The sequence below is a fragment of the Artemia franciscana genome, chromosome 17, assembly GCF_032884065.1.
Source record: "Artemia franciscana chromosome 17, ASM3288406v1, whole genome shotgun sequence".
NCBI classification, from domain to species: Eukaryota; Metazoa; Arthropoda; class Branchiopoda; order Anostraca; family Artemiidae; genus Artemia; species Artemia franciscana.
The window spans coordinates 864,190-891,515 of record NC_088879.1 but is presented as its reverse complement, the minus strand read 5'-3'; the positions used below and the strand labels follow the sequence as shown (position 1 = coordinate 891,515).

General features: G+C 35.4%; 1 protein-coding gene across 3 annotated transcripts in view; it reads left to right on the top strand.

The window, feature by feature from the left end:
- The first annotated feature begins 6,624 nt into the window (after window positions 1-6,624).
- LOC136037657 (UDP-sugar transporter UST74c-like) overlaps window positions 6,625-27,326 on the top strand; it is a 60,199-nt gene continuing 39,497 nt past the window's right edge. The window contains exons 1-3 of one of the 3 annotated variants that reach the window (XM_065720384.1): window positions 6,625-6,662; window positions 16,513-16,546; window positions 21,464-21,550. In XM_065720384.1, the coding sequence (XP_065576456.1) occupies window positions 6,631-6,662; window positions 16,513-16,546; window positions 21,464-21,550 (153 nt within the window). In that variant the 5' untranslated portion in view covers window positions 6,625-6,630. Of the gene's footprint in view, window positions 6,912-16,512; window positions 16,547-21,463; window positions 21,551-27,326 lie in introns of all 3 variants that reach the window. The other 2 variants (XM_065720383.1, XM_065720385.1) reach the window with 2 other exon arrangements.

Here is a 27,326-nt window from a genome sequence, read left to right as displayed (position 1 = left end):
AAAACGGGGGATTCTTAGCACATTTTTAACACGTTCTTACTTTGGGTGACGCTAAGAAACTTTATTGTCTGAAACGGCATTTTTTTTTTTTAAAGGGGACATTTTTTGCTTGTTCATTCAAATCAGACGTTTTTGTTGTTTTTTTTTGGTGCAAAAAATCGTGCTTACGCTTTTCTGGTTAGTACGGCTTGCTGATTTACTCCTTTTCTACTTTCCGGAACGTCCCGGAAGTGTTCTGGAACGTTCGTTTTTCAATTCTGGGAAGAAAAGAGAAAAGGTTCAACATAAAGAAAAAAGTTCCAGAGTTGTGGTAAAAAATTTCCCTCTTAATCTTCCTTAATTGAAATTAGTTCAAATTTAGTTTCAAATTAGTTCAGTTCGGTTCTGCCCTTTCGAAAGACTTAAACTTGAAGGTACACAATGAATGGGACCGCTTAGTAATAATAATAATGAGATAACAAAAGTAAATGCAGATTGTTTGAAAGCAGCTTGAACCCGCTAGTTATCTGGGGGGGGACACTAAAAAATATTTTTGTGTTCATTTTGATAATCCAGTTTCCAAAAGTTTTGACAACCTTGGAAAGAACTCATTTCGTTAGATGTCAGATGCAATTGTGCTTGTCACATACGTAGTGGCAAAGAGGATCACTTGATCCCCTTGAGGAATGCTAATATTTTTGACCAGAGTAATTATATAGCCTGGCAAATAAGCTTGAAAATACAAATATATAAATATTTTTATAGAGAACCAAATATCTTGATGGCAATGACTGACTTTATTTTAAGCCAGTAGATAGAACAAAAAACCTGATTTGTTATTTTGATGAAGTTATAGTAAAAAGAGCGAAAAGCTTTAAGCTACAAGACTTTTTACAAGTAGACTCTCTATTTCTCTGTAATTTAATTTTTAGCGCAGTCCCTTCTTGGCAGCTGCCACTGCAACCACGATAAAATTTTGTTAATAGTAAGGGATTAGTATGCGCATATTCATTTTGATAATCCAGTACCCAAAAGTTTTGACAACATTGGAAAGAACTCATTTCTTTGGATGTCATATGCAATTGTGTATGCCACTTATGTAGTTTGTACTGAGTGTTTCCATTAAAGCAATTTTTTATTGTCCGTACGGAGACAAGGTGAGAAAGTTTGTGGCTGGTTGAACCAAAATTGAAGAACAATTGGAACTGTGATATTGTACCTTTTTATACTAAATGGAGATACGCAATCTCTGAAGTTAATGAGCTAAAATCTGCCTGTCTGAAGATAGCCTAATCTGTTGTATTCGAAATGAGTTTTCCCTGAGGATTAATAGAATTACGATAAATAATTCAAACGTTTGTTCGTTTATTCAAAAACTAAATCGGCAAAAAGAAAAAAAATAACATTTTCCCATGAGAAAAATACAACATATCTTCACAAAAAGCGATTTTCCAAGGCTTTTTTCTATTTATTTTAAATGGGCTTTTTAATTTCTGAAATCAGTGAGAATGTACTGGGCGACTGGATGTCTTTGAGGATGAATAAAGAGAACAGGGCCTCTCTTTTCGCTTGAAAAGGGGCTGGATCACTAGAAAAAAGACTTTATAACTAGAAATTGAATGATCCAGGCTGTGACATAGCCCTGTGACTCTCATTGGATTTATATGACATGATCTTTTTGCACGGAAGATTACATATGAAAGTATTCCCAGATAAGTTTGTATTGATGTTTGTTTGTTTTTTTTTATGCTAGAAAGTGGTAATGTAATCTTTTTATGGTTCGTGCTTCCTAAACTCTATATACATTTATTATCCCAGTGCCTTTATGCTGCCATTTTCGAAAATAAATATAATTTTTATATTTTTGTGTCTGAAGCTTTCTAGATTTCTACTCTACACAGGTTAGTTGAGACCACATTCTAAGAATAAAGACTCGGTTTTTAAGTTACTCTTTTTCATTAATTTTCACCTTTATTTTCATTTTGGACTTTGAACCTTTGTTTTCACTTCCAAAACCATAAACTTGTAACGCGAATGTAGCATCATGTAGTTTTTTTCCATTTGATTTTCAATAACGATTCTATATGATTGTAGCCTCCAAAACAGAGCACTGCCCCTCCCACTCCCAGCTGTCTGGTACAAAGGTGATCTAGTTATGTTACACCTCGCTTGAAGATCATGCAAGTATTTTGATTGTGTATTATTGAAAGGCCAAAGTGAAAATGTGGCCCCTATAATTCCTCTTGGCAAATTTTTAGTAGAACGATAGGTATGTTGCACATTATTCGAACCACTTTCACGTGGGAATTTTTAATCTATATTATTTGAGAAATAATGTGAGCACATGGCCCTCCAACAGCCCCAAGTCTCTCCCAAAGCCAAATTGTAGCACAAAGATGGGCATGTTGCACTTGTTTTGAAACAGAGTCATGCAACTAGGGACGTACGTAGGGCTCAGTTCTCAAGTCCCCCTTCCCGAATCCTAAATGTTGTCAAATTTCTGGATAATTCTTATTGCAAATTATAAGAAAATTATTATTGGCCCCCCATCGAATTTTATGTCATTATTGCTCCCCTCCCGATAAAAAATTCCTTGGTACATGTCTGCACGCAAGTTTTGTAAATCTGTATGATTACAGGACTAGCTCCTAGCAATACCGCACTGCCAACTTTTCTATAGGTATAGATTCAAGTTTGTTGATAAGTTGAAGATAAAAATGCCCTTGTTTATGAAGCGCTCTCCTATATAAAACACATAGAGATTTTAGAAAACCTTAAGGACATTGAACAAATTTAAGATGTTTAGTTAATATAATTTACTAAATTCGTGTTGTTACTATTACAATTGCTCTGCTGCATTGCAGCCAAAAAAAATTGGAGCTTCTCACAAGAGAAGTATACTTTCGTTATTTATTTTTTCTTCCGGGACTTAGCAAAATTTAACAAAAAAAAAAGTGAAAAAAAAAAACAAAACAGAAGTGAGCAAGAAAGTTAAGATTTAGAAATTACGAGCTACAATTTAAGGCCTTTATTTAAGAACTGGAAAGTGAAGTCCAAAGAATATATAAAGCTTTCTAATCTTTTGCGTCATAAATTCTATTAAATTTTTTACCCTAAATGGGTCTGTGGTTTCGTTCAACCAGAGATAAAAAGGAAGGGAAGATTGTGAGCCCCAAGGTAAAAGCTTTTTCGAGGGGCTTCAGACTCTTTTTTGAAACTAATTTTTTCGTAGTAAACTGTTACTTTGAAGGATAATTGAAATAATGTAATTTCTGAATCAGCTTCAGGTGGCAATTTTTCTCACTAAACATTTTTTCTCTTCAAAAGGCATTTTTAAACATTCGATTACTACGGACCGCACTAAAACGGAGGAATTGTAAACCTCTGATTTATAGTGCATTAACTTAATAGTGCATTTTTCATGCTTCCCAGCATTTCTACTCCAGAAATTGCACGAAAAAGGTGCTGTTTCTAGTACCGTTGGCACTTTATGATGGTATTATCAAGTCGGATTAATAAATAGAATACAGATATAATCTAGAGCTTTAAATCAAGCCTATAAATGTCTCTTTACGATTTTGCTATTGCCTGCTAATTCTGCTAGTCAATCCACGATTTATGAAACTTACTTGGGGGTGGAAAGGTGAGTATACAAGAGGGAGAACTTTAAAACTCAGATTAAAGGTTTTCGACCGTGGAGATTTCTGTTGTTTATTTAATATCAATTATTACCAAAAAACTTGAAATAAACACATTTCCTCCAAATGACACAGTATGATATGCAGGAGGGATAACCAAACAAATCAAAAACAAATATATAATTAAAAGTAAGATTATGACAGTACCCTTTCCATGCCCTCAGCCCTTCTATTCCAGATAAGGTACCAAAAAGTATCATTTTCTGTGCCATACGGCGCTTTTGATGGCAATATCAAGATATATTTATAAAAAAAAACGCGTAAAGATAAAAACTGTCTTATAAATGAGACCTTGAACTGCGCATTATGATGTTGCAGTAGCCTCTTAGTTCTGTTGGTAAGTAGACGATTGATCAAAAATATTAAGGGGGCTGGGAAGTGGAATATACATGGGGGGGGGGTGTGAACCTCAGCTTTAGGATTTTTAACCATGCAGATTAAGGTTGTACCCTTTCCATTTTTACCAGCATTTCCGCTTCAGAAATGGCACCCAATGTGCATTTTTTGGCTGTCATATGGCATTTCACCATGTTTTGTTAGGCGGAACTTAGCAAAAACCAAAAAACAAGCGCGGAAAATACAACAAAACCAATGAAAAAAAAAACACCGAAAAATTAAGTAATTCAATAAAAAACCAAAAAGTAAAAGAATAAGATCAAATACCTAAGAAACAATAAAGTGAGTTATTCGCCAATATTCGTGTTTTGCACAAAATCCAAACAAAGTTTAACTGCCAACGACGGATACTAACGAACAACTATATCAGTATGCGTCGTTGGCAGTTCAAATTTGCTTTAATTTTGTGCAAATCGCAGATATTGGTGAATAAGTCACTTTATTGTTTGTTCGGTATTTGTTTTAGTTCTTTTAATCTCTGATCTTTTATTGAATTTTATTTAATTTTTTGATGTTTTTTTTTTTCATTTATTTTGTTGTACTTTCCGCTCTAGTTTTTTGGTTTTGGTTTTTTCCAGGATCATATTATTTTGTTCGCGCTGAAGAAGAGAGGCGGTTGTTCTCTCGAAATGTTCACTTTCTGTGTTTTCTTCAGTATTTTCATTTGGCCTTTAAAAACCCCATTTTTGATCGTGTTCTTTCTTTATGGTATAGTTTTCTGACATGCCGAATCTGATGGTTCATTTTTTACTATTAGTTTTGACTTTTTAGTGGCGTTCCCATCCTGTCTAAAAAAAAAATTCTATACAAATGTTCCTACAAATTTTTTCATGCTCGTAGCTTTTGATGGTTACATGAAACTTGATGAATTTTATATATCTGGAGTCGGCAAAAAAAGCCAATTCATTTGATGTATCTATTGTTATCATAATTCCGTTTTTTAAAGCTTTGGTTGTTACTGGGCTGAGTAACTCCTTACTTACAGTTTGTTACCACGAACTATTCGATTAGCTGACCGGGCTTGGAATCCACTTTCAGAAAGGACACTGGTGGCTAGCATGGACATTAATTTTATGACAAGTTCGTATAAGGATTTCTAAGACCCATATTGTCAGACTTCCTCGACTTGAGAGGACCTGTTTTTTTTGGAACTTAAGACTCCCTACTAAAAATATGGAAAGCCGTGGCAGATGCAGCTGCTGACAAAGCTTGCCTTGCATTGACTCTTGGAACTCCGTCATGTGATCTCCGCAAAATGGCTTGATTCTGTAGTGACTGAATCGCAGGGACTTTGACGTTAACTGCATCTGTTGATATGGATTCCAGTCTTGCTATTTTACTATCAGATTGAATATGATCGTCAGGGGTAATATAAAATGTCTAGAAAAGCCGATTGAGTTATGTGCAATTGTGACAGGTGTGATCTGAGCAAGGCCTATAGGCTTAAGAAATATTTTATCTAGCCAAGCCTTTTGGAGATTCTCAGCAACATTTGAGAGTCAACCCTCACTAAACGTAGTTTGACAACAGACTGTGCCAACTTATGGGTAAAGCTGTGCATGCTGTGCATCAGCATATATGAGTTAGTGGATTGAATTTTGTTCCTCTTCTCGGTCTTTTGCGAAACAATTCTCTATGTGGGAACTTTTTTGCTGGACATTCATCGGTAAATACCAGAAAAGGCTAAAATAATATTGTTTTCGATGTTGATATTTAGGTTTCGATATCCGACGTTGATATTTGCCCCGACATATCGATATCGATATATAATATCGCCCCGCACTACCACGGAATAACTTTGTGAATTTATGTTTTATAATTTCTAAAATTAATGTATTTAAAGTCAAGCCGCCACACGTATTTTTTTTTTAAGCAGAAACTTGAGAAAAGCTTCCCAGAGCGAGGGAAGAGGTGATGTTTAAAACAAAGTTAATTGCCGTAAAACTTCAAAATATGTCGGCTTTTACGAACACTTTGACATATTGTATAATTGTAATCTTTTAGATGAGAAAAGAGGGTCTGGAATTTTTTTTTAGTAAGCAGTGATTTAATCTTATATATTACGATCTTCTGCAAAATACCCTGTACGTTTTTTTTCTCTTGTATATTTTCTATCTTCCCGAATGTTACCAAAACCAATTTTCTATTAAATTGCGAAGCAGCATTACTAACAAATAAAATGTTACTACTTTTGTTTCACAGAAGCATACTAGTTTGTAAAAAGTTTTAAAATGAAACCTTCAATTATAAACGATTTATGAAAACATTTGAAACTTGAAAAAAAAATGAAAATACAAAAAATACTTTAAAATGCAAATATGGCCACACACAGTTACTTTTTAAATGAAGAAATTTGATAGTTTTAGTTTGTTTTAATATTTTATAATTTTGTTCTTTCAATCCTATAAGAATTTTATCCTACAGGGTTTTGAATTGACAAAGGATATACCAAAGATTATTCGAAATACCTGAAACAGGTCCTTTGTTGTCTAGGAAAAATTTACGACGAAAAACGATAGCGTTTGACAACGTTTAATGGCAAAACTTTAAACCGGACATGCGTGACTTAAAAAGTGAGAAAGCAGAGAAGTATGAATGAACAATTTATGCATAATCCTGTAAAAGTAAAATATTAAATCGCTATCATAGTGAAAAATATTCTAAGTTACTCTTAGGGATTTGTGAAGCAAAAGGACTGAGGATGCAAAGATCCATAATGACTTTCATATTTCCTAAGACCTGTAGTCCAGAATGCAAGAAAATTTTGGCTGCTTTATTTTATGGTCTGATGTCCTTTTTTATCACTGTTGTTAATAAAACTGTCTTGACAAGCTATAAGTAAGTATATCATTTGTTTAATTACTAAGCCTTGGGGAATCACTGCTTTTGGGCATTGACTAATTTCAGTTAGTCCTTATTTTTACAATAGCCTATGAAACTCACATAAAATTCAATAATAATAAGAAAAAAGGAAAGATATTCTTTAAATTGTTCAATATTTACATGATTCCATTAGTGACTGAGATGCAAGGTGAACATAGCCTACTAGCTTACTCAGTAGGCCTACTTTTTATGCTCTTTTCAAATAATAATCATTTCACTTGCAAATGTACCTCTCCCCCCTTATTGTTCTATATGTAGCCCAATGATATAGATTTGGGTAAAACTAAAAAAAGTGTATAAAACCAAACTTGTTCTTTATCCTGTAATATAGGTCTACAGCATATTTCTTTTAATCATATTATCTAGACAGTCTATTAAGATCATTGCTATGTCTCATAGGGAAAATTTTTAGTTTAGAGCACTAGAGATGCTAATTCTAGAAGCACATCCATTTCTGGTTGACCCTCCTCCTCCATGGGCCAAGCTAAAAATGCATAAAGTGGGCTTGCTAACAAGTGACAGTACCTATAAAATGAAGTGTATTAGTCCTTGAGCCATGTGGGCAACAGGGCAAGGTCTGTAATCTATATTTATTTAATAAACCTTGTTTGAAATTTGTGTGTGTGTGTGTTTTATCACTCTCTTTTGAATGAACATAGAATACAGACCTTGCTCCACTGCCTGCAGGGCTCTTGGACTAATATGCTTCACTCAATAGATAATGTTACCTGTAAGCAAGCCTACTTTATGTATTTTTAGTCTTGTTGGAGAGGGATTTTAGAAAGCTAAAAAATGGATGTGCTTCTCTAATAATGACAAAGAAGCAACAAGCAGTCATCAGAATCTTGCTATATACAGTACTATGCACTTTGGCAAGCTTGTGATGAAACTAAATATTTAGTGTCTCATGTTAGGCTATCTGCTTCTTTTAACTATCCTATATATTTAACAAATATAGATAGGCCTACTACCCATTAGGCAAAAAGAGGAGGATTTGCTTGATTTTTCTAGACAAATTGTCTAAAGAATGTTTTGGCTACCAATGGTACTGACTGTATTTTAAACAGTAGGCTCTGAAAAAATTTGATTCTATCCTTCTTTCTGGGTTATAGTGAGAGAAAGGTTAAGATTACTGTGGCACATTTTGCAATTAAAGAACGACAAATTGTCTTTTTCAGCCATCCATCTAGGGCCAAACAAAAAACTAGTTAACTCCAAGTGAAGTACTGTAAGGAAAGATTGTAAGAAAGAAATTACAGGAAATTTGAATGTCTAATGAAGATTTAAAGAGGGAAGCTTTAAATAGGTTAGGATAAAAGAGTATGCACAGCTGTTTTGGCCTCTGGCAGCTCTGTGTTTTCTCTGATTTTCATAATTTTCCCCAGCTCTTTTATGCTGTAGTGAGTTGATAATCATAGTAGTAAACTATTAAGTTCAATGATAGCTGTAGCAATTCAAAGGGTGTACTTTTTGGTTTGCTACACTGCCATTTTAAATTTGCATGATTTTGTGCAGAGCTGTTGGAATAGCATGTAGTTCAATAGCAAGGTTTAATCTCCTTTATTGCGTGTGCAAGATGAGTGAAGTGGAAGGGGGATAGGCACTTCAATATTAGCAGTAAAGCTAGCAAACAAGCCAAACTTAAATGAAATTCACCATTACCCACCCAAAAACCTTGTTTACACTATACTACTGTCATCTGCAGCAATTCATTGGCACTTTAATATTAGCTGTAAATCTGGCAAAAAAGCCAAGTTGATATGAAATTCACCATTACTCACTCAAAAACCTTTTTTACACTATCCCACTGTCATCTGCAGCAACTTATTGCTGACAGTTTTAGTAAAATATGAGCATCAGTACTTAATTTTATGTTTGTTTGATTTATGTCTATTGTGTATTATGTATTGTGTATTGTTTTTTAAATTAACCAGTTTTTGTCTTTGGTAAGTAGTAACTTTTCTTCATTTCCCTTGAAGAAAAATATGCTGTTGAAAGGCTAGGCCCATACTACCTTAAGTTTTTTCTGTTTGGTGCTTAGTGGCCATAACAAAATAATTTCCCAAAATACGTTTTTAGATATCTTGAAAACACATTTAGGCTTGTGTTTTTCACACCTGTTCCAACACTATTTTCCCCTGAAGGAAATATCATTCCCCTGACATCATGATGTGGATCCCCTCTTGCCCCCTTCCCCCATAAACATGCCAGGTCTATGCTTATTCTTAGAAAGAACTTAAAAAAAGGGCATCAAGTAGTGTGTCCACCTGGTCCCTTTATCAGTCAGAGAATGATGTAAATATTTATCTCCCACTTCTCCATTCAATGTTCTTCCCAATTATAACAATCACCTCTGTTGCAACCATGTCTCAGCCTCCCTATTAAGGACAGGTGTAGCCTCAGGCTATATGCAAAGACTTTCTGATTTTGCTGTTTCTTTCCAAATTTGCTGTATCTGGTATTATTATTTAAATATGTTATGTCATGTCTTTTAGCTGCTAATGTTTCAGGAACTAATAGAGGTCTCCAGTAAGTGTTGACAAAAGGTTGATTATAGATCATCACTTCATATTTACATACTGGACAGTTGGAATCAGAAACACAAGTGGAAATTAGCTGATTCTGTTTGATGATCCCACTGTGTCTTCCATGACTTGTTTTTAAATCATGGTCAACACTGATCTTGAGACCGTCAACTGATTCAGCAGACACTGTAGATTTGCTTAGTGAGTTCCACAGTAGAATGACATGGTTGTGGAGAAGTTGAGCTTCTCTTGCTTTCTTATAATTCTTGATTCAATTTCTTGGGTTTTTTTCATGCTCTGGTGTATTGACTTTGACCAAGATTGGACTTGATTGTGTTTCTGTTCATCATTTTGAATGCTAGGTTAATGTCTCCTCTCTTTCAACTATATGTAAGGTAGGGAGGCCAATCTTTTTTAGTTATTGCTCATAGGAAGATGTGTTGTTTGGCAAAAAAAAGCTTGGCTGCTGTGTGCTGGACCTTCTCAAGTGACTCTGTGCCACACTTGAAGTTTAGGCTTACAATCAACATACCAGACAAGGACTATGTAGAGCTTCTTGATGACTACAAGTGGCAACTTGTCATGGAATGCTTGATTAGACCAAGGATCTTGTTTGCTTTTGCAACTTGGATCCATCAGTGTCTGTAAAATTTGAGCTAGTTAATTTGAGGCCCAAGATCACATTTATCCTCAGCATTCAGAATTGGAATATCAGTACCTGCACACTTAACCATATGATAGCTGTGGCAGGGTTGTTTTGTTCAAGATGCAGGACTTTTTTTATTTATTTGCTCAGGTTGTACTTGTGTCCATATTGTTGCCCATACACAGAAGTTTATGAGATCTTCTTGTAAGAAGAGCAGTTTTCTGTGGAAGCTGCTGATCCAAAGAGTTTGGAATCATCTGTATAGTTCCGAGCTGTTTGCAACCACCTCAGGAGCATTATTTATGTAGAGGTTAAATAACATTGGTCTTGGTTTGGTTCCATGGGGTGGGGACTCTTCAACTTTTGATGATAAATAAGCACAGAAAGTCATTCAAACCAACAAAATCAGCAAACTTTGAAAATAGGCTTGGGCTGGCCTTATTATGGGGGCAGGGGGAGAGGTTGAGATAAAATCAAGTTGCAGTGACTATTATACTTAGAAATAGCATTAGATACAGAATCAAATGGCAGATTTCTTTTCTCTCTCTGATTTCTCTTCTAGGACTATAGCCTACTGTATATTTGCCCTACTGTCTTTAGCCTTTAATCAAACCTATATCTTTTAGAGTATTCCCCATCCAAACTAGCTACAGTAATAACAACACTCTTACCTTAATCTAGTAATCTAGCTCCATTAAAATTTTATATGATATGCTTCTTGCTGTCTTAGATAGTAGTCAAGTTAGGTGTATAGAGCCTTCAGGAACATACTATACATACTGACAGTATGTACTATACATACTATACATAGTATGTACATACATAGTATGTACTATACATACTTCAGGAACATACTGACAGTGTCAGTGCTATATACACTATGGTTTTGTCCCTTTTTTTTACCTGTCACCCAACTGGCTTTGCTGCAAGAGGATTCAGAAAACTATGCTCTTGGGAAATCTTTTGAAATAGCCTACCTTAAACCCTTCCCTCTTTAAAGGGCACTGACCCTTGATGACATGGGATAGACTTTGTGTTATAAGTGATACCTACAGGAATAGATCTGCAGCATAAATGAGGCCAAAGGAAATTATACTAAGCTTGATACCTGTGCTAAGTCCTGATTTATAGGGTTTCAAAGAGCTAAGAAAAATGTTTCTTAAGTTAAAAAAAAACAAAAAAAACAATACCCAAAATTGTTTAAAATTTGATATAACTCATTGGCATTATGTTTCCTAAACTTTCAAGTCAAAGAACTACAGACTTGAACAAAAATGAAGGACTTTTTTTCCAAACTAAAGACAGATATGGACTTTTCTGTTAAGCCTTCGAAATATAGAAGGAGGAGGGATAGGGCCTTATATACATCTAATTAGTGAGTGATTTATGATCTAATCAATAATAGGAATATTTTTTTTCTCTCATCTCAACGGCTTTTCAAGATAACAAGATAGTTTTGTCCAGTCATGTGTGTAAGACCTGGAATGTATTATCATCAGAAATAGTTGCAAGTATCACAGTATAATCTTTCAAAAGTTGATTAGCCTCTGCAGAGTTCCATACTAGGTCTTACTGTGATCCCTTTAAAAAAATATATATATATATTTGCATTAGTTGCTCTTCCAGATGATATGTGTTGTTATAAATTATGTTTCAGTTTTTTATGTTGTCTTTAATGTTTAATCCAACCATTAATAAAATTTTGTTGCATTTGGTATGAATAAATGAATAACTAAAGCCCATTTTATCGGAAGACTTTGATTTGGTGGGATTTTTGGTGCCTCAAAAGTAGTCGAGTTAGATAATAGAAACTACTAGGAGTAGATTTACCGTCCGATACCAGTTCTGGGATAATCATAAGAACTATTGAAAAGTATCAAACAGTTTGTGGTAACAAACTATAAGTAAGGAGCAACTCGGCTCAATAGTTAGTAAAACTCTTAAAAATGGAATTTTAATAACAATTGGTATATTGAAAGAATTGGCTTTTTATGTTGATTCTAAATATTTAAAGTTCATTAAGTTTAATTTTGCCCATCAAATTACAAGCCTGAGAATATTTGCATTATTTTAGAAAAAACGGAAATAACTCCAAAAACTAAGGTGATCTGTATGCAAATAAAACAATCAGAATCAGCATATGAGAGAACCCTATTGTAGATGTTTCAAGTTCCTATCTACAAAAATGTGGAATTCTTTTTGACACAAGAAAGATCACAGATGCGTATTAATTTGTTTTGCTTTCCCAGGGTGATTGTATTGAACCCTTGGTCCTAGAAGGTCGGGAGAGGGCTCTTTCGAACGGAAATAAAAAATTCTAGTCCTTGTATTGAGTGACCAAAAAGATTGGAGGGCAACTACCCCTCCCCCTCCATCCTACGCCCCCTTTACCCCCAAAATATCCAATCAAATGTCGAAAGAGTCGTCTGATTCAGCATAGTTGAAAGGTCCAGTAACATTGCTTTAGGGGATGATGTGACCCCCACAGCCCCTTGGGAAGGGCAATAAGCTATTCAATTTGCCCGTTATTTACATATAGTTTATGTAATCCGCTGGAGGAGAGTTTTCTACAGTGATAATTTCCCGTGGGAGGAAAGTTTCTTGAGGAAATTTTACACGGGGAGGGGAAGGGATTTTCTGGCATGATTTGAAAAACGGTTTGAAATTAAATATATAAAAAAACGATATTTTTTCAACAGGAAGTAGGGAGCAACATTAAAACTTACAATAAGAAGAAACTATTCCGTATATGAAGGGGCTGTTACCCTCAACCTTCGCTCTTTACGCTAAAGTTTGACTTATTGCCACAATTCTTTAAGAAAGACTGCTCAAGCACAAGGACTGTTGAACTGGAACGAAAAGTGTTTTTTTTTAAAGAACTATAGGACTTTAATGTAAAGAGTAAAGGTTGAGGAAGGGGCAGCCCCACTCATCAATAATTCTCTTCGTTTTAGGTTTAAATGTTGATCCTTACTTCCAGTTGGTTTTTGTTTTATTTAATTATTTTAAACTGAGGTAGTTTGGGCAGATATTCATAATGGAATCTTTTGAGCCCCATCAGTAATGTAAGGGGAGTGGGTTAGAATATTGAAAATTTCCTCATGGGTCCTGCTTCGAGCTTTTGGTTCACTCATGTAAAAGTTGTATTTTACATAGCACATGGTGACTTTTACCTTTTTGCTATGCTGCTTCACTTTATCCGTATCTTTTCCCTTCTAATCGTGTATTATATTGCCATTTTTATTTTATAATTACAATAATTTAGGATCCATTAAAAGAGAGCATGGACACCTGAGCCGAGTGAGGCTCAGCAAAGTCTAGGAAACTATAAATAGCTTTTTTCTATTCAAGGATTTGTTTTTTTTTGTCCTTAGTATCCTATGCTCAGATGAAATTATATTGACGTCGACAAATTTCAAAAGAGTTATAACGAAAAATGCTCACCTGCCCCAAGAAGTGAGGAAGAAAGACCATCCCCCTCCTATGGTCGGGTTTTTGTCTACTCGTAGACCCTCGTAGGTTTTTAAACAGTCGAAAAAACTATGATGTAACGTCTATGGTTGCATCTTGATTTGGCGGACCCTGAATGTTTTCCCCTACATTCTTAGTTTTTTAAACAATCAATGAAAAAAGTACGATATTACGTCTATGGCTGTATCTTGACTATTGAACCTTGATAGTTTTTCCTGGCCCTTGCAGGTTTTTAAACAAAGGAAAAACAATGATATAATACCTACGTTTGCATCTTAATTAGCGGACCCTGAAGGTTTTTCACTACATCCTTTGGCTTTTGAACAATCAATGACAAAACTATGATGCAACGTCAACGTTTGCATGATAGTAACGTCATGACTATGACGTTACTATCTATGATGACGTAACTATGAACATGTCTATGACGTAACTATGATGCAACGTTTGCGTGATAGTACCGGCGTTATTTAGATTCCCCGCCTGATTAGCAGACCCTGAAGTCTTAACAAGCTACGCGAGATTCTATAACAAATACCTGCATCTTGATTTGGCGGACCCTGAGGGTTTTTCCTGGCCCTCGGAGGTTTTTTAAGGAAATAACATAACAACCAAAGATATCTTGAAGAAAACGTTTGTATAATTAAACAAACAATCCCCTATTACCGAACAACACTTACATCCTGAAGAAAACACCCCCTATTATGTAACAAGCAGCTGCGTCTTGATGAAGTTTTTTTTTAAGTCTCCAGATCGGGATTTGAAGGTGGTACTGGCTGCTTGAATCTACAGGGCCCCGACTACTTCCCCCAAACGACGCCACTGATTCAGTGTGATCAGACCTAATTGTTTAAGCTATGCATAATATATCCATTGGGATCACACGCGCTTCAACTGGCAGGGTGGGGGACAAGGAGAGTATATTTATATGCCATGATGTTTTATTTATAAGGGGATTCTATAAGCTAACTTTTCTTGGACTCCCCAATCACCTATTATAGGCACGCATATTCAGTGTAGCAAGCCTTGTGTGGGTTAAAGCGATCACAAATGTTAGCCCAAACTAGCGTGCCTTAAATAATTTTAGACAAAAACTGAATACTATTACATTAAGTGATAGAACTCAAAATTATCCCTTTACATTATCCTTTTGCAAATAAGCATAAGGGATCCTTGCCCATTTATAAATCAACTTAAATAACCCATGCATGTCTTGAACAATGCCTTGCTTGGTATCCAATAAAGACGATCTATTTATATTTTGGAAATCTTCTTTGTTTTTGTCATATTTATGGTTGGTGTGATGTCACTATCTCGTTCAGTCAGGAAAGTATGCAAGGAGGGGGGTGCTCACCAAATCCAAAATTTAATTGAATTTCTGGGCATTCAATATTCAAGTTATCAAAAAAATTGCTTTTTATTATGCCCCCCTGATAAGATTCCTGCGCAGGTGTCTGGATTATGATTGGATATGAATTTTGCTTCTTTGTTTCTTTGCTCAATATTTTATTCTTCTTCTTTTCTGATGCACGCATATTTAAATCATCGACGCAAGTTTCAGCCATCTTCACGGATTCACGTATTTAACTTTAAGTGAACTGTAGTACAATCATCTTAGTGGGGTGCAGGATTTAAAAAAAACGCAAAGACAATGGGTATTATATTGTAATGCATCAATAAATAATTGTAGAACTAATTATTTTTTCATGATGCTCGAATTTGCTACATAATTTTAGTTAATTGCTTCTAAAAATTAAAGTGCTTTTGAACCAGTCATGACATCAAATTATTTTCTTTGTCCGAGGAAAATGAAGAGAAATTTCGAGACTGAAAAAACTGATTTAAGTCATCGACCTTAAACAGTTACCTTGCCCTTAGCATATCATACATGTGGTTTTGTCAAATAGATTGATCACTACTGACGGTTGTTTAAAATTATCGCTTGGGATTTTTTGCTCAAAACCTGTCTGAAAAAAAAATGGTGGCAGTAATACCTCTAAGTGGTTTGAACTAATTATATGAGATTTGTGGCCGTGCAACATGCCTATAATAGAATGTCTCAATCGTTAACTGGAGTCGTCAACAAAGGAAAGTACAACCCAGATCGTGCCACCTAAGTGGCACGATCCACCTAAGTGGATCGTGCCACCTAAGCGGACCCTCCTGGGTCCGTGCCTGGATTGAACATCCGCAAGTTCTTGCTTCAAATTGTTAGTGCAGTGTGTCGACCTCAGAGGGTAGTTAGTTTCGACAGGTTGGCTGTAGCAGCAATAGCAGAAATGGTGATATCAATATACGCAGAAATATAGGTATTTGTGTACATAATGGCACACACTCGAAAAGTAGAGTTTCGTTAATCCTAAAAATATAGGCCTACCAAAATATGATGAAAATATAATACTTCAGAAACAAATTTGGGCTATATATTTTCACATTGGAGGGGGGGGGGGGTAGAGTATAATAGGTCTGCATGCAAAGATTGTTAGCTACAATTTTTCTGCATATTATGACTTAAGAATTGTTTTCTAATTTTCCGCCCTACAAATACTTTATCCCCACCTCCTTAATATCCAAATATATAGCCCAATTATACAAGTCCAATGTGTTTTGTCATTCGTCACATACTTTTCACTGATGTAAGCTAATTGTCTCTTAATACAGACAGATAAAACCGGTTTGTTCTAGAGTGACTACCTTTTGTGTACACAAGTACCGAAAAATATTTTGGGGGGATGAGAGGGCGAGCTAATTAAAAAAAAAAAGAAAGTAAAAAAAAATGAAAAAACTGGATAATTGTGCGAAAACTATGGAAAATTGTGTTAGTCATGATATTAATTTAAAAGAGGGGTTGCCCAAGGGTCTACCCCCTGTATTCTTGTTCTATGTTTTCATTAATAAGACTGCTCTTTCTTAGGTTCCCATCGTTCATCATGCTTGGAATAGGTCAGGTATGTACTTATTCATGTTTCTTTTTCTTTATGTATCAGACATGAAGCTTGAAAAGTACTAAAAGTACGAATATGTTGCTATGCTTTATTTAGACTCTAAATAATACCAGAGATATCCCTTAAATCGACATTGTGGCTAATTAAAACTGGTGGCTTCAATTGATAAAAATTTAGGTGTGGGGACATAATGTATTTTTCAATATCTAGCAGGGGGGATGGAATGTCTTTCTTCAATTAAGTTTGCCAGAAAAGGGTATTTTCCAATAAAAAATGCTCAAAAAAGGCATTCTCAAAACCTGGGGGGATCTAGGAAAATCACACCATTAGGTTCAGCGTATTAGAGAACCCTATTCTACCCAGCTCCCAGCTCCTATTTGAAAAAATTGTGGAGTTTGTAATTTTTTCTGCAAGAAGAAAGATCAAGGATGCGTGCTTATTTGTTGCTTTTTTTTAGTGGTGATCGTATCGAAACAATGGTCCTAGAATATCGCAAGAGGACTCATTTAAACGGCAAATAAAAGTTCCAGTGCCTTTCTTAAGTGACCAAAAAAATTGGAGGGCAACTAGCCCCCTCCCATGCCGTTTTTTTTTTTATCAAAAATCATCTGATAAAAGCTGAGATATCCATTTTGTTCGGTATAGTTGAAAGGTACTATAACCTTGTATTAGAAAATAACTTGACCCCCCCAGAACCACCGGACGAAGGGCAAGTTATGGAACTTGCCCATTGTTTACATATAGTTATTGGCATAAGGAAGTAAACCGACATTTTCAGGGGGGACCATTTTCAGGAAATGGATTTTCTAAGAGGAGAATTTTCCATTGGAATGGAAGTTATCGTGGGTGAACTTTTCGGGGGAAATTTTAAACGGGGGAATTTGCTAGAATTCATATACGAAATTCGTTTTATCTGTATCAACTTCCCGTTGGTACCCCTTTTTGTACGTGGAGATGCTTGGGGGGAAGTATCCGGTGGAAAATTTCAGCGGATTCGGAATTCTCTGGGAGATTTTTACGTGACGTGGGGGGATTTTCCACAGGAGAAAATGTCCATGGAGGAAATGCCACCAAGAAAAATTTTCCACGGGGAAATTTTTTATGGGAGAAACTTTCCGTTGGGGGGTGGGATTTCCAGAAAATATTTTCCATACAGGGGGATTCCCCAATGACCTTAAAAAGGATAAGAAATTAAGTAAAAACAAGTCTTTCTTCAAATGAAAGCGTTGAAAGACCTTGTGTCCCAATTCTTTAAGAACGGTTCCTGACACACAAAAGCTGTGTAATTAGTATCAGGGCCTTCTTAAATAGTTTTTGAAAAAAAAAACTTTTAACTTGAAGAGAGGAGTATTGAGGAGGGAGCAGCCCTCCTCTTTTATGGAATGATTTCTGTTCGTTTTAAGTTTTAATGTTGCTGGTTACTTTCAGTAGGAATTTTTTTTCATTTATTTATAAAAGACTTATTAGACCAGTGGTAAGAACATTTGCCTGTGGCTACTTAGATTCGAAACGTATAATACAAATTTTTGTCTTCAGGCTTTTTATTATCCTTGTTCATTTAAGGTTTTCACTTCGTTACTATTTAAAACAAAATCGCGTTACCTTGTTAAAAAAATAACGAAGTTTAACTTTCAACTTCTAATGAACGTTGAAATTTTTTAAGACGCTTCCCTGTTTTATTGTTGAAAATTTTGTTAAACTTCAATGTAATATGAGCGTAATATTTTTTATAAGTTAAACGGTTTCGAATTATTTCAAAGGTTAGAGACCTTTGAGCTAAGGAGCAAATATATATGTAAAATATTTATTGTTCTAACGATCCATTTAAAATTAAGTTACCAAAGTGCATTAAAACGTTGTGTATATTTGAAGTAATATTATAAATACTATCATTATTTTTACTATTATACTTAAAGTGTAAACATGTAAAAATGGTGTTTAATTTAAATCAGAAAGGTTTGAAATAAACAGTACATAGTTTTTATTTTAAAGGGATGTCCCAACTAGTATGTGCATGTGAGCCTAAAATTCAAGACAATTTTAAACGCAAAAATGTTCTATTGTGGTCTAATTCCTGCGTGATATTTTAGTACCACACTCCCAAGGATTATTAAATTATTATTTCATAATTAAATATTGAATTCATAACTAAATATACATAAAGTAAATTCTTGTTATCTCTGCAATGCTAGAATTAATTATTAACAAACAAAAAGTTAACTATAGGGTACGAAAGAGCTTTGCGTTTACAGTTTTTTTTTGTCAATAGTTTCTTTCTGTTCACAAAAACGTTGATTACACTGAGCCAATCATTAGTTTTTTTTTTTTTTTTTTTTTCATTGTAGAACTAAGAGCAAGAGTCAAATCATAGGGCGAATAATTCTAAAGATTTTGCATGTTATGACTTGTTATGACTTGTTATGACATGTTATGACTTGCATGTTAGTCTTTGCCTTGACACTGTTGGCCCAACTGACATGTTGCTTTTTTATTCGTTATATTATGCCCAAAAGTGCATCCAGGATTTTGTTCAGGGGGGGGGGAGTACAATAAAAAACTTAAAAAACCCATGGAAAATTGTTTGTATGCCTTTTTGTTACATTTTTGCGAGGGGATTAATGCCCCCTTTTAAATAAATATTAAAATAATCATTTTAAGGGGAGGGGATTAAAACACCCCACCCCGCCTCCAGTGGATACGGCCTTTATTATGCTGTACATTCCCCATCCTGGTGTTATATTGATTTACTTTTTTTCTTTTTATTTTCTTTTTTCTTTTTTTTTTCTGTTTTCTTTGCTTTTATCTTTTCTCTATTCAAAGGGTTTTTTAAGTCATAAATACATTTTTAGGTCAAACTTGTTGGTATTTCAGTTGTGGTTCCCATACTAAAGACGACATCTGAGTGATGCCAGGACTCTTTCTTTTTACTGGAAGCGGTAGCGAAGTTTTTAAATTTTGTTTATAAAGCCCCACCCCCATATTTCCCAAAATGGGACCCTCGCCACGCTCCTTTTGGAAGTGGAATAATTTTCGAATAAAAGAAAGGGTAAAAATAAACACATTTGAATTTAGACTGATATTTATGGAAACATTTTTTTTTGTTTTTGCTGTTTTTTTTAACTTAGTTTATGTTATCATATTTTATTTGGTCTGTATGTGAAACTGTGGTTAATCTTGAGATAGTTGTCAATGACTGTATTGAAAATTTGTTGAAAACGCAGAGAGTAACACGAGGCACGCATGGAAAGAGGCAGTGGTGTCGTTTCGAGGGCAAGGTGGGAAGTTCCCTCACCCCAATAATTGGAAGAAAATATTATTATATAGCCCATACCCATCGACTCTCCGGATGTGGACCCTTCTCCCCCTCCCCCCAATCAAAATGTTAGAGCTACGCTCCAGGAGAGAGGACGAGGCTTTTTTTTTCGTATTTCACGATTTATTTAATAATTCACACAAAGTCTTATGCGGTTTTGACGAATTTGAGCCAATCTTCTCGAAATGTTCTCCCTTCCGGGAACTACATCCCAGGGTTTAACCTGGCTTGTATAATTTGCCAATAATGACTTCAGTTTGTTTATAATGGCGAAGCTGCTCGTAAATATGTTGTAATCGCTATTAGCTGAAGGTAATTATCTAGTCGCCCATAAGCAATAGACATGCCTTAATGGCTTGATTTATGATAGCTCTTCGAGACAACCTCATATTTACAATTAGATTTCAGTATGGAAATAGACCTTGTTACAGTTCTATCACGACTAGCACTGTGCAAGATGATAGTGGGGGGTTTTCCCTCTTGATACTTGTCTGATCCCCCTCCCGTCCCCCTGAAAAAATGATGGCATAGAAGTTGATCCTTCTTCAACCCCGTACCCTCTGGAAAAAATTTAAATTGTGTGCGCTTAGAAGACAAGTGACAGTGAGACTTCATATATAGAAGCCTGCTGCACTCTAGAAAATCAAATTGTCTGCATTTAGAAGATAAGCGACAGTGAAAATCAAATACATATATAAAAGCCTACCGCATACTGGGTCCCGGGACAAGAAGCCTTGACTCCGCCCCCTCTAGTTTTCTGGTATCTGTGACGTATTTCATCAAGCCCTATGTCGCTGTATGTAGGCGAATCTCTAAATAAAATAAAAGTTATTAAATTTGCATCTAAATAATTGACTTTTCGTGCTTGCTTCAAATATATAAAATTTATCAAGAATTAAGTCACCTGTCAAAAGTGATCGTTATGGAAAGAATTAAGTAATTTCATAAAAGGGAAAAACACTCAAATGTGTTGCGATCTTAATGAGAACTAGGATATCCAGTGCAACAGTCTAACAACTCTAGACTGGGTTAAGAGTCTTATTCGAGTGGTCAATCGAAGGTTAATCTTGGGTCCTATTAGGGAGGGAAATATCCGAACTCGGTAGTTACTGCTTTTTGAAAAGTTTCTTTAGTGGTGGGGGATACGATCCTTTATCACTATTTTATCGATTTGTAGATATACACTTCTTTTATAGACACATCAAGTCTTACTTTCTCTGATTGGCATATCCGTTATCTTTTTTTTATTGTTCTTATTTAAGATGAAAACTAATTAGAATATCCAATTTAAATATTTGTCAGCCTTTCATTATGTCTTGGTAGGTTACTGGTCTTATATGTAGGCCTATACTAGCAGTGGAACTTGTTGGACGACAGGGATAAAAAACAATCGTAATGTATACTCTCTTGGGAGGATCAGACGCCTGCTCACTGTGTCTGTGTATAGGGAACACTCGATTCAGGTACTTGTTGTATTGTATAGCTTAATGGACTATTTTTAAAGGAGAAGAAAAGTGACTATCTGGGAGTTACTGAGACTTACCAATTTTATAGATGTATATATTTCTCATTTTCGTCTGATTATTACCCTTTTATCTATTTTTCAGATGACGACGACAGTTGTAGTCCTATATGCTGCTCGTCAGCTCAATATACTCTCCTTTCCTGCTCTAGAAAATGGAACTTTAGCCAAGGTAAGAATTAGTGGGGGTCGGGGTCAAACCCCAACAAAATACCCTCCACCTGCGGAAAATCATTCCTTGGAGAATACCCCCTACCCCCCTTCGGGTGGCTGGTCTTCAATCGCTTTCAGTTTATAAAAAAAGGACTTGAAACTCCCAATTTGTGATCTAATGGGCCCCTCTCCGAAGTTTCTGTGACCATGAGGTGGAGGTGTGGATGAATAAGGGAAAGTCTCCCTCCTCTACGGAATAAATTCTGCTTATTTTCGGGTTTAATGCTATTCTTATTTTCATAATAAAAGCGTAGATGAGAAAAAGTGTATTCCCAGAAATCATCAGAGAGTTGATATCAGTTTCATATTTTTGATGTTTTTTTCATAAAGTTTCTCTAGATCTCCCTCCCAAGGTAAAGTGAAATTTTTAAGTATTGAGCTTGGGTAATTTTACAATCATGAAGTTTAATGCAACTGAAAACTATTAGTGGTAGTTAACATTATCAGTTAAAATTTTTTTACTGTTATCATTATAATAGTACCAATAATTAATCCCCTCTGTGAAAAGCTAAACACCACTTGGGATTTGGCACCCGCCTTAGCATTATGAGCCCGCTCATTATTGGAATTAAATACAAAAACAAGTTTTTTTTAACTGCAAGTAAGGAGCGACATTAAAACTTAAAATTAACAGAAATTATTCCGTATATGAAAGGGGCTGCCCCTTCTCAACGCCGCGCTCTTTACGCTAAAGTTTGACTCATTCTCACAACCCTACTTTTTAAAACAATAAAAAACTTTAGCGTAAAGAGCGAGGCGTTAAGGAGGGGCAATCCCTTTCATCTACGGAATATTTTCTGTTCGTTTTAAGTTTTAATTTCGCTCCTTACTTGCAGTTAAAAGAACTTGTTTTTTTTTAATTAATTTCTGAACGTTTTTGAATTAATGCATGTTTTCATTTTGACTCACCGCATATGAATAATTAAAACGGAATTTGCATTTTTTCTTACGAACGTTTTTGTTAGTAATAAACATACGTATCTTAAGAATCAACTTACGTAACGAACTTCCATATATCTGTATTTTTATTAAGTATATGAGGAGTTTCGCCCCCTCGTCATTATCTCGCTCTTTACACTAAAGCTTGAATTTTGTCCCAAATCCTTAAGAATGACCCCTGAATCACAAAGGCCGTAGAATAAATAGTTGAAATTACTAAAAATACTTTAGTGTAATGAGCAAGGTATTGTGGAGGAGACGGACCCTTTTATATACGTAATATTTTATGTTAGTTCTAAGTTTTTATGCTGCTCTATACTTCCAGTTGAAAAAAAGTTACTTATTTTCTCACTGTTTTTTTTTCAATAATGCTAGAAAATATTGCGCCCCTTCATGGAATTTTTCTTCCCTCAAGATAAATTTCTCCATGAATAGATCGTCCCATGTAACCCCTCCCCCCGACCCACCCCCACCCTAACGTGAAAAAGTCCCCATGAAAACGTTTGTACACTTCATAATAACCATTACTATATGTAAACAATCGTCAAAGTTTATAACTTGCAGCTCCTCCCCTGGGGAAAGTGGGGGATTAAGTCGTCTCCAAAGAAATAGTTAATAATTTTTTGACTAGGCTGAACAGAATGGCTATCTCAGAATTTTGATCTGGTGATTTTGGGAAAAAAATGTGTGAAGGGGGCCAAGGTGCCCTCCAATTTTTTGGTCACTTAAAAATGGCGCTAGAACTTTTCATTTTCGTTAGAATGAGCCCTCTCGCGACATTCTAGGATCACCGGGTCGATATGATCACCCCTGGGAACATAATCTGGCGGGATATTGCCAAGCTATTATATAAACCCTATCATGAATTCTAAGTCTTAGAGATTTGGCTGCTTGACAGGTTTTCGCCTATTGGAATTCTCACAAAAAAAAATATGGCTAAATTTTCAGTTTTCATTTTTTTTTCTCTTGTTTTAGTTTTGAAAATACAGTTCATTCTATTTGAGTAGAATTTCAAGCCATATAAATATGTTTTTTTTCTTATAATTTTAGCAAATGTACTTGCAGATCTTTGAAACCTCATAAATTAGGATTGAGCAAAGTTGTGAAGCTGAAAATATCTTTTTTATGCTTCGTTTAAGCAGAAGATCTATTTTGCAAGGTTTTACTTTTATAACACAAGGATTTTTAAAAGTCATCTAAAGTCAGTGCCTTCTAGAGGTAGAAAAAGTGAAAGTAGGTACTTCAAAAATACCTTTTCAGGTCATACTTTGGCCTGTAGATCCATCCCTGAAAGTTTCTTTTTCCTAACTTCCCAAGATAGCTAAAACTAACTAAATTAGAATTTTTCATCTTTCTAAGGTTTTCTATTGATTCGTTCGCTTGATGGTGTTTGAAAAATTTGTCCACCTCCAAAATAAAAGTGTGTTTGTACGTGCCAGTTGGCTGATTTTACTATTCAGAAAAGCAAAATAGCAAATCCTACATAATATGAAACACTGACAGGATTGGATAAATCAAAGTCTTGAACTAGAAAGTATGAACTGATCAAAACCAGAGCGAAAATTAACTATTTAATTCAAGGCCGTATCCAGGATTTTTTTTTTTGGAAGGGGTTTTACAAAAAAAATTTTTTCCGGGGGAAGGGTGGCTACACAAAAATGAGTAATAAATTTGTCCATAATTTTTTTTACGTTTCAAAAAGTGGGAAAACAATCAGGGAGGGGGGGGGGTTTAAATCTAGCCCTTCCCGTGGATACGGCCTTGCTCTAGCTAAGCTGCTACCAATTTAAAAACTAACCAGACGTAAACGTCTAAAACTCTTAGATCAAGGAATTACCATAACTTGAATTCTGTTTACATTAGAGGCAACTAATAATTACTTTTATTTGCAGAATTGAATAACAAAAAGCATTTTCCCGATGAAAAGTAAAGAGCCGTATTAAAACTCAAAACGAGCGGAAATAAAGTCCTTGAGTAGTACAAACTTAAAACAGTCAGAAATTTGTATCAACGAGGATATATATATATATATATATATATATATATATATATATATATATATATATATATATATATATATATATATATATATATATATATATATATGTGTGTGTGTGTGTTTTTGATGTTGTGCTGAAGACGGCCCTTGGACGTATTCACTGTTTTCACTGTGGGCTGGAATGTTCACTGAATTAAATTCCACTTTCTGAAGAGAATTTTCTCATTGTTTTTAAGTTGTGTTTGTTTGAGATGGAAAGCCAGTGTAGTCTTCGTTGCAAATTTTCCCTGAAAGTTCCAACTGTAGGCTTTTTCTGGCGAACAGATTGTTGACGAACAATGTTGATCAACAATCGCGAGGACAGATTCGCTTATCTACAATTGTCGATCAACAGTAATGTTTTGTGGGAACATTCTTGGAAATAAACGGCAATATTTTCAAAGTCAGTTGGACATTATTTTATTATTTTCAACTGAACTCATGGTTACAGTAACTTTCACTATTTATGCACTTTTCACTGTCTGCTAAAATTCTGAAAGCTTCAATTAAGTTTCCAAGTTTTTTCAGTGCCCTCTGGAGGGAAAGTTTTTTCAGTGCCCTCTGGAGGGAAAGTTTTTTCAGTGCCCTCTGGAGGGAAAGTTTTTTCAGTGCCCTCTGGAGGGATAAGGGGTGGGCAATTAAAAAAAACCCACTTTCTCATGCCTTATTTTAGGTAAGAGGTCAAGTCAACTATAAATATAACAATCCTGTTTGCCTGTTTTTCTCTTCGAAAATTTTAAGAACAAAAACAATTTTCCTCAATGATATCCATCCTTGGAATTTCCCACTTAAATTGGACTTTACCTACCCGATTTTGGGTTGTTTTCATTCACAGTGCTGATCAACCAAACCACGATGTGAACCACGATTAGAACACGATATTTGGTCAACAATTTGGTCAACAAAACCTTTATCTGGTCCCTAGAATACGATGTTTGGTCAACAAAACCTTTATTTGATCCCTAGAACACGATCTTTGATCAACAATTTGGTCTTGAAAACCTTTATTTAGTCCCTAGAACACGATCTTTGGTCAACAATGTCGGTCAGCAAAACCTTTATTTGATCCCTAGAACACGATGTTTGGTCAACAGTCTGGTCAACTCGCCAGAACAGATTGCTGATCAACGATGTCACTAGAACTTTTTGCAGAGGCCCCCCTTGTCCATTACAAGACATATGTTCAAGCAATTGCCAATTATCATTATTTACTGTCCTTGTCCAGGACTTGTGGGTGTCATGTCATTCTCGGAGGCGTATGTATTGGAACTTTTTAACTATTTTGAGCAAAATAGCTTCGTCAAAATTTTGATCGAATGTTTTTGGAGGGTAGAGGACCAGCTAGAAAAGCAGAGCAAGGGAGTGGGGCTGGTTGCCATCTGATCACTTTTGACTCTTACAGAGGGCATCAGAACTTTCATTTTCTAATCGGATGAGTCCCCTCGAATTTTTTTGGACCATCCCTTCCATGTGAAGTGACTTTGGGGGAAAATAATGAAAAGTAAGTACATTTAAAGCTTATGGATCTTTCCAACCGGGAACGCCAGCTTGTTGCCTGCTGGAATACTGTATTCCAGGATTCCAGCTGTCCAGTATGCTTATATCCTCAGATCACATAGAATACTAAGCAAAGGTAATATAGGTACTGTGAATGGTTTACTCCTGTGTCTAGATGTTTAAGGCCGTGATTAAGTGAACTGATGGAACTCGAAAATCCCATGTTAAATTAAAAATTTATATTTAAAAAGTACTCAAGTATTCATTGGCGGAAGATGCCGCTTTTAATATCAGGCCATAACTTCTTGAAGATGCTACAAAATGTTTGAAAGGATTTTGCTCTATCTCCTCTAATTGCTTAGAAATCTTAGAAAATGTCTAGGTCTTTTTCACAAGTGTACTCGATAAAGGATATTGCTTTTAGAACAAAATCGGTACTATCATGAGCAGAAGACAATAACCTGTAAGATGATTGGAACCACTTTTCGATTTATTTTCCTGTTTTCTAACAGTCCCCTAGAATATTTTCAGCTACCTGAAATTTTTACAAGTCGGTTGCCAGAAAAAATCGTTTCAGATCGCCGATAATACCCCCAAGAGACCAAAATGACAAGCTGGTATAATCAGCTGCTTGTTAATAGAGTGTGAAATTTTCATAAATTATTTCAATGCAATGATGAAAATGAGAAATAGTCAGGAGCCTTCAGTACAGTTGTGCACACAAAGCCGAAATCATGGGGAAAATTAAATCAAAGCGAGGTATACATCTTAAAAGTGTTACCACACATAGACAGCGCCTTTGTAAAAAGTATTTGGAGCTTGGTAGATGTAAACATACCTAATAATGCGGTACGCTGAAGAACTAGGCAAGCCAAGAGATTTAGGTCAAGCGACAAACCTTGAGGCGGAGCAGAACCCCGTAGCTTCTTCAACGTTGCCCTACCGGATCGTGACTGGTGGTAGAAACTTGGATTGCGACGAATTGAAGGATTGCCGACGGATTTTTGATCCTGCATTTTTCGTGCGCGATCTAGAGACTAGTAATTTCTGATCGTTTTAAGTTTTAATGTCGCTCCTTACTTTCACTTAAAAAAACTTGTTTTTTTTTGTTTAATTGTAGATAGGAGCTTGAAACTACAGTAGGATTCTCTGATACGCTGAAGGTGAGGAGGAAACAACCCGTAAAAATCATAGAACCTTAACGAAATTTACACCACCAGATTCAGCGTATCAGAGAATCCTACTGTAGTTTCAAGCTCCT